Here is an 8,387-nt window from a genome sequence, read left to right on the forward strand (position 1 = left end):
GTGTCATTGGTTTAAAGAACGCCATGCCTCGTGACGTACTTCCGATATGATTTTGTTTTGTTTATTAATTTATTTTACACAAGAACAAGAGATATTACATACTCACATTAACATTAGCTGCCAGGAAATAAATAAAATAAATCCAGTGCTTTCAAAGCATTGCATGTTTTCAGCTCTTTTTTTGTTTTTAGTCTGTTCCAAAAGATTTACATGTAATTTAGTCATTTATAAATATGTGAAAATTTTAGTTTGCACGGAGTTCACTATATTGTATCCTTTTGATAAAATAAAATAAGTATTTTGATCTTTATACAGTTGTTCTCTTGCTATAAAAAAGCACATCAACAACACACATTTATCATACAATTCAGTTTTCCATTAATAAAGGTTTCTAAATCTTTCCAAAATAATCTTGAGCAAATACAGTGAAAAAAAAAGAAAAAATATAAATCATAGGCATATGAAATATTAAGCTTACATCTTTCCAAAACATGATCAATTATGTAACATATTTTGTAAGACACTTCTTTAATTTTTTTATTAACACAAGATATATTTGCCAATTTTCATGCTTTGATCCAAGAGATATTACCAAATAAAGAATACCAGAATCAGAAAACTGCAGGAAAAGACAGAAAAAGCACTTTGTGTATCCTTATTGCTTGCTTCCAATATAAAATATACTGCTGTTCAATAGTTTCCAGTTACCTAAATTTTTCTGTGAAGTCTCTTCTCAGTAATTATTTAGAAACTGTGCATTCCAGAGACTTTAATAATATATATATTTTTAACCTGTAATCCTTATGACTTCCAATTTAATATTATCTTGTAACTATATAATTGTTAAATAATTCAGTATATTCAATATACATTCAATAATTGTTTAATCAGCATATACAGTCGCGGGATTCTTTATGGGCACTTAATGATAGGAGTATTCTTTGCAAATATAATTGTCATCAACAAAATTCAATTTTAAACTAAACTTTTTTTATTTGTTTTTGCGATCAATGCTTTTATTGTTGGTTATTAAATGTGAGGACAGAAAATAATATGGTAAATAATCATCCATGTTAGAAATTGGAAATAAATTCAAGAAATAGAATTTAAAAGTACGCTGTGCAACTTTAAAAAAAAAAAAAACATGAATGCATTTTTCGGAAGAACATTGTTTTGGTTGTGCTTTGCGGATGAATAACTCTATTAGAGAGCTACAATAAAATACCTAACTCACTGCTGAGTAATAAAAAACAGAATCATCTCATCGCTTTTACAACATTAGTTTACCATAGTAAATCCGGGAAGACTAAAAAATATTTTGGAAGAAGGATTGAAGATGTCCAAGCGGAAACCTCCCACGGTCTCTCTTGAAGCCAATAAGGAAGTAATGTAAACAGCAATTCCTCGACTGGCCACTAGAGGCAGGCTCCAGAAGGAGCAGAATCTCATTGAGCCCCATGTTAAAATTCTCAACTTTAAAGCAGAAAAAAACATGTTTACAGCCTGGTACAAATTGTGGTTTTGGCTTATAAGGCTAATTTTGACCTTCATGACAACTGTGAGGGGGGTGAATTTTTTTTATAACTCATTCGTTTAACTTTTATAAAGCCTTAAAGTTCTGTATAATTAAGGGCGTGGTTACTTTGAATGACAGATGGATAGCCATTTATTCGCTGTCTATAGTCATTTTGCACCTAAGCCCTGCCCACATCCCGCCTTTTTGCCCATTTTGTGTTATCCGGGAGTGACGCAATGACTCGCTCCAAGATGGCGACGGCCAGCTCGTCTCTTTAAGCTTCAGAACGGCTTATCGGAATACATGGGTAACGTCAAGGACACTACGTTCATATTTTTTACAGTCTATGGTATTGACTCATAAACTTACACAGTGCACCTTTAAATGAATTACTGCTCAAAAATAAGTTTTGGGAGGTAATACCTTATGAATGGATGAATCGTATTTTAAATCCATTTTACAATGGTGTAGGCGTTTTCATGTTCTCCATATTCTGTGCAGTGGTCAGTTCACAGCAGTGATAGAAAATAACTTTCATAATGGGCAATATCTGCCAGATTAAATAGATTTTCAGGGGCGTTTTTACCTTTGTAAGAGCAATTATTAGGTTTTTACGCATTATCTTTTATGTCAAATTCTTGCATTAAATCAATAAATAAAATTAGTATACTAGGACTATGATAAGAGTATAGTCTGTTACCAATCAAATAAATCAGTATCAACAAAAAGCTTCTTTTAAAGATGAATTGTCACTGCAGTTACAATAACGCTATGATATTAATGTTAAAATAATAACATAAAAAAGTGATATCGCTTGATTATATCATATTTTTGCCCATACACTGAACAAAATTATAAGCGCAACACTTTTGTTTTTGCCCTCATTTTTCATGAGCTGAACTTAAAGATCTTAGACTTCTTCTATGTACATAAAAGGCCTACGACCACCATTTGCCTCACGCAGTGCAACACGTCTCCTTTGCATAGAGTTGATCAGGATGTTGATTGCAGAGGTGGACAAAGTACACAACTTCATTACTTGAGTAAAAGTTAAAGTGCTACTTGTCAAATATTACTCCGTTACAAGTGAAAGTAGTAAAAACAGATTTTTACTTGAGTGAAAGTACAGAAGTATTTGTTTTTAAAAGTACTTAAGTATCAAAAGTAAATTTCCTTTTTAATGTCAACACATTATTTTATTATTATTGTATAAATGCACATTTTGCCGTCATGGTTTAAGCCAGTCAGTGATGCTCCATCTGACATACTAGCATACGACTAACTTAAACTCATTTAAATACTTGTATATAAGTTACAAAGCTCTTTATGAAGCTGCTGTCACTTTAAGGCCGAATGCACGGATCCAATACACTGATACACATCTGATATTCTCCCAACTGTTCACCTTCACTTAAGACATAATCAACTTTGTTTATGTGATTACTCGCCAAAATGAGCATTTTGACATCCGTCTTCTTCCATTTTGCTATAAACTACAAATCAGTGTTTAATAAATGCTGGGAAATCATTGAACTTCACGTGACTCTACAAGAGTATTTCCTAAAAGGCTTTCTACAAAAACCCAAACACCTTTTAAAGAAGAAAGAAATCATCCACTGACTTTCAAAGCTGCTACAAAAACGACTTTCAACTTTCAGGACTTTAATAGAAATGTAGTGGAGTAAAAAGTATGATAATTGTCTTTCAAATGTAGTGAAGTTAAGTCACAAGTTTCCAGAAAAAAATAATCCTCAAGTAAAGTACAGATACTCAAGTAAATGTAGTTAGTTACTGTCCAGCTCTGGTTGATTGTGGCCTGTGGAGTGTTGGATAATGCACGGCCCCATGTTGCAAGGATCTGTACACAATTCCTGGAAGCTGAAAATTGAGCATGTTTGGGATGCTTTGGATCGGCATACACGACAGCGTGTTCCAGTTCCTGCCAATATCTAGCAACTACACACAGCCATTGAAGAGGAGTGGACCAGCATTTCACAGGCCACAATCTGATCAACTCTATACCAAGGAGATGTGTTGCACTGCTTGAGGCAAATGGTGGTCACACCAGATATTTACTTTTATGGACCCCCAGGACCTCCCCGGCCTGGACCACACCCACCCCAAGCTCCGAGAACTCCCAAACCAGGGCTGTGAGAACAAAATGCCGTCATTTATTTCTTGCAGCCCTGGGAGAGGGGAACTTTTTTCTCTGTTCTTGCGGAGTATGTAATGGCCTTAAGGCACACCTGTGCAATAATCATGCTGTCTAATCAGCATTTTGATATCCCACAGCTGTGTGGTGAATGGATTGTCTCGGCAAAGGAGAAGTGATTTAGACAGATTTTTGAACAATATTTGAGAGAAATAGACCTTTTGTGTACAGTAAAAAAGTCTTAGATCTTAGAGTTCAAAGAGTTGAATTTTGGTAATATCAGCTCACACATCATTAAAACAACAATTATGATATTTTCATAGACGATACATAGCTATCTATGAGGATAACTGAACCCACCTTTATTAAAATGGATGCGACCTGTGATGAACTGAGGACCTACAGCTGAATTAGGATGCGTTTCCCATACATACAAATGACAAAACTCACAACTTATTCACTGTATGGTGAAGATTGGAAGCAGATGTATAAATCAGCCTTTCGTTGCTGTTTGATATTTGTATATTAACCAGTTTAATACTTCAAAACCTTGTGCACTCAACGACAGAAACCTTAGTTTTCGTTTCAACGAAACGGGGACAAGAGATAACTTGAGCTGTGAGCAAAATGTTTCACTGCCCCCATTTTTTACAGACTACAGTTTAAGTGCTTCTGTCCATAATTCAAGATTTAAAAAAAACATAGGTTGAAATCATGTGCATCTCAGCATTTCTCATCTGCTTTATCTGAGATGAGCATCTCCTTGAATCGTCTTTTTTTCTCTGTGTTTTCATTCACTTTCCTCCGTTTGTCCTGTTTTCTTTGTATGGATTCCTGTTTCATTTTCAGCAGTTCACTTTCCTCTCCCTTGTACGCGACTTCCAGTTTCTCACGTAAAATCTCTCGCGCTCGTTTTCTGTTCAGATCCACCGATCTGGTCTGGTGACACTGCAAGAGAATATGAGATCATTTTATTATAATATTTTAAAAACGGTCTGATTACACAAGACTATGTTGGTTTGACATGTATAGGCATCATTTTTAACATTCCCTGAGGGATCTGGGATAGTCAAGAAATTGCAATTAGATGTACACTTTTATTGCTTAAATATCTTTTGAATAACTGCATGGGGCTAAATGTATTCCTCTCTTCTCTTCATTGATATGTCATGATCAAACAACTAAACTTTTTATCTACAAATCTATGGAAGGCCGTTTGTATGGGAGGCCGTTTCAGCATAAAAACGTTCCAGCGTTACTCGTCGTAATTATATTTTTACTAGTAACAATTCAATTAAAGAGCTCTATAATTTAATTTGTACTCGTAACAATTACAGAGCTCTATAATTCAATTTTTACTAGTAAGAATTATGATTGTAGAGCTCTCGAATTCAATTATTACTAGTAACAATTCCAATTAGAGAGCTCTACAATTCATTTATTACTAGTCATATGTCTCCATTGACTTCCATTCATTTTTAATTATAGAGCTCTGCAATTACACATATCCTTAATGTGAGTTTTTACTAGTAATAAATCATTTGAAGAGCTCTGTAATTCAATTGTTACTAGTAACAATTGAATTAGAGAGCTCTATAAATAAAAATGAAAGGAAGTCAATGGAGACATATGACTAGTAATAAATGAATTGTAGAGCTCTATAATTGGAATTGTTACTAGTAATAATTGGATTATAGAGCTCTTTAATTGAATTGTTACTAGTAAAAATATAATTACGACGAGTAACGCTGAAAAGTTTTTATGCTGAAACGGCCTCCCATAACAAATCATCACCAAGGTTTTGAGATGAAAAACAAACAAACACAAAACCAGTCACTCTCTCGTTTGAGCTTCAGAGAACCAATGAGGTTCATTCTCGTGTTACGCATCACATTTGAGCTTCTGTTTGTTTGCTTCTCAATGTTTATATGTGGAAAAAAATGTAATCTAATTAGGCCTAATTAAATCTTTTCATCACATAAAGTGATTGTGTCTCTTCAGAAAATTTGGAATTAACCTCTAAATTCATATTGATTATTAGTTTTATGATCTCTTTATGAACTTTTTGAACCGTCAAAGTAATAGTTGCATAGCTGTCAAATGGAGGGACAGAAAGCTCTCAGATTTCATCAAAAAGACCTTTCATTTGTATTCTGAAGATGAACTAAAGTCTTATGGGTTTGGAACAACATGAGGGTGAATAATTAAAGGAAGTGTATGTAAGTTTGTGGCCAAAACTGGTACTGCAATCACTTTCAAATTACTGTAGAGCGGTGTATCCCCCTCCCCTTGACTCGAGGTTGCCAGATTGGCTGGAGGATCAGCAGGAACGTTTGTAGCTGCAGGTGTGGTAACTAGAGCAGATCTGGCAACCAGGATGCAGAAACACGACTGACTTCGGCCATGTCCACACTAATATGTTTTCATTTGAAAACGTATATTTTTCTCTCCGTTTTGGCCTTCCGTCCACACTGAGACAGCATTTTAAGTTAATGAAAACGTATTGTTTTGAATACGCTCTCCAGAGCGGATAAATTTGAAAACGCCGTCTTCGCGTAGTAATGTGGACAGTGAAAACGGAGGCTTTTTAATACAATAACGCATTTTTAGCCATTAGCCATGTGATGCAGCCATATGACCAATTCTGCCAAGATGGTGGACGACATTGTACAGCAGTTGTTTTGTATGCTTTCTGTTTTGACAGCCTTGTTAAATATTAATGTCAGTTTGTACATACTGTTAAAAAACTCAGTGCCTTTTCTCGACATTGTCGCAAAATGAGTATATAAACGAGTAGCGGAAATGACGCAAGTCGAAGCGTCTTGGATTTGCTCATGCACAGTACGGGGATGTAAGCGTTTTCAGACATTTCAGTGTAGATGAACACTTTTTCGAAAACGGTTGAAAATGATAGTGTGGACGTGGCGCGTTTTTAGATGAAAACTTTTTAAATTTATCAGGATTAGAGTAGACGTAGCCTTCGTGATTTGTCGATAGGTGGAGGGCGGAGCTTCAGGCCAAAACACAACATGTCAACATCAGTTGAGGGCTGCAACAACAACTTTTAAATGACAATATCCTGGCCGGACTACTGTTGTCAGTGATATAAGCATTTGAAATTAACATGATTTCTTAATAAACATATCAGGGTTTTGTTATGATTAATTGAAATGCATTTCTTACATACAGTTCCTTTAATATTGTAATTTTGGGGTGTACTGTCTCTTTAAGATATACATGGGCTCACTTTTACGACGATCCCCGTGGGAATGTGCTTCAGCACGACGCAGTTGCTGGTTTTGTTTGTGGCTTGTCCTCCAGGTCCAGATCCACGAACAAACTGTTCCTCGAGGTCTTCTTCGTGCACAACGGGCAGGTCAATCTGGTATTTCTTCCCAGCAGCCAAAACAAACGGCCATCCTGTTAATCGCCAGTGGGGCTGAGGAGAAATAAGTGTGTGTCTAATGTTCATGATCCCCCACTTCAACGTCCAGGCGTTGAAGAGCCGCTGACTGACTAAAGTTAAAGTCATCCTTCAAAGTTTCCCTTGTAACGACACATGGAGACACACACTCATAATATACAACAAATACACATATTTAAGAAACAGCCCTGAAAATAAACTACAGAAGTATACAGCACTGTCCTATCGATAAACAACATTTCTTCTTCTTTTTCTTTATGATGTTGATTCGCAAATGTTCACACTGCCACCTTCTGGGCAGTTATACAATAAGGGTTATATTACTGTCATAAATATAATAATAAAGTTATTCACTGTGGTTATGTAATTATGTTACATGTTAGAAAATACTGCTTCTATCCGTATACTAACTTGTTTATAATCAAATCAAAAAGATAATGACTTAAACAGTATTTCAAATAAGATTTGTGACACTGGACCACAAAACCAGTCATAAGGGTCATTTTTTGGGATTTATACATCATCTGAAAGCTGAATAAATAAGCTTTCCACTGATGTGGGGTTTGTTAGGACAATATTTGGCCGAGATACAACAATTTGAAAATCTGTAATCTGAGGGTGCAGAAAAAAAATCTCGAAATATTGAGAAAATCACCTTTAAATTTGTCCACATGAAGTCCTTAGCAACGCATATTACTACTAATAATACTTTTTTATATATATTTACGGTAAAGAATTGGCCAAAAATCTTAATGGAACATGATCTTTATATCCTAATGATTTTTGGCATAAGAGAAAAATGTATAATTTTGACGGTTATTGCCAGATATAACCGTGAGACTTATGACTGCTTTTGTGGTCCAGGGTCACATTTATTTAAACAAAATTATAATTACTATATGGGTCAAAGCCATGACATGCATATTTTTGTGTCCTAGTGCATTATTTCCTTTTAATCTCTTACTTTATTTATTTAGCTACATTTTTTATTTTTTCAAATTTGGCTGGGTGGTTAATAACATATTTTTCTGTGGTGTGACAAACTCAGAACACGTACTTAATTTTGACGTTACAGGGAATGTAATAAATGCACAGAATATATATATCGCTTTATTCTATTAAACCCTATTTAGTTTGAATTCATTTTATTACATTTAAACAATACATATTTTATTTTTTGTTATCTTACACCTCCAAAATGTCAGGTGCAACAGTCAGAACTGTGTCTTGACAATAAAAAAATGCCATGTTAGGTTAGTAACCTTTCTTTTAAACACATTTGAACAATATCAGCA

At 34.8% G+C, this 8,387-nt stretch overlaps 1 protein-coding gene across 1 annotated transcript; it reads right to left on the reverse strand.

The window, feature by feature from the left end:
- Window positions 1-142: 142 nt before the first annotated feature.
- On the reverse strand, window positions 143-7,338 carry mtrfr (mitochondrial translation release factor in rescue). The gene is made up of 2 exons (XM_067437594.1): window positions 6,916-7,338; window positions 143-4,616 (listed from the first exon to the last, which is right to left on the reverse strand). Exons 1-2 carry the CDS (start codon window positions 7,198-7,200, stop codon window positions 4,392-4,394), a joined length of 510 nt encoding a protein of 169 aa, XP_067293695.1. The 5' UTR covers window positions 7,201-7,338; the 3' UTR covers window positions 143-4,391.
- Window positions 7,339-8,387: the final 1,049 nt, after the last annotated feature.

Source organism: Pseudorasbora parva, chromosome 3 (assembly GCF_024679245.1).
Source record: "Pseudorasbora parva isolate DD20220531a chromosome 3, ASM2467924v1, whole genome shotgun sequence".
In the NCBI taxonomy this organism is placed as follows: Eukaryota; Metazoa; Chordata; class Actinopteri; order Cypriniformes; family Gobionidae; genus Pseudorasbora; species Pseudorasbora parva.

Coding starts and splice junctions, on each gene's coding strand:
- mtrfr (XM_067437594.1), bottom strand. CDS start 7,200: ATGACTTTAACTTTAGTCAGTCAGCGGCTCTTCAACGCCTGGACGTTG. Junction 4,617..6,915: donor CCACGGGGATCGTCGTAAAA/GTGAGCCCATGT, acceptor ATTCTCTTGCAG/TGTCACCAGACCAGATCGGT.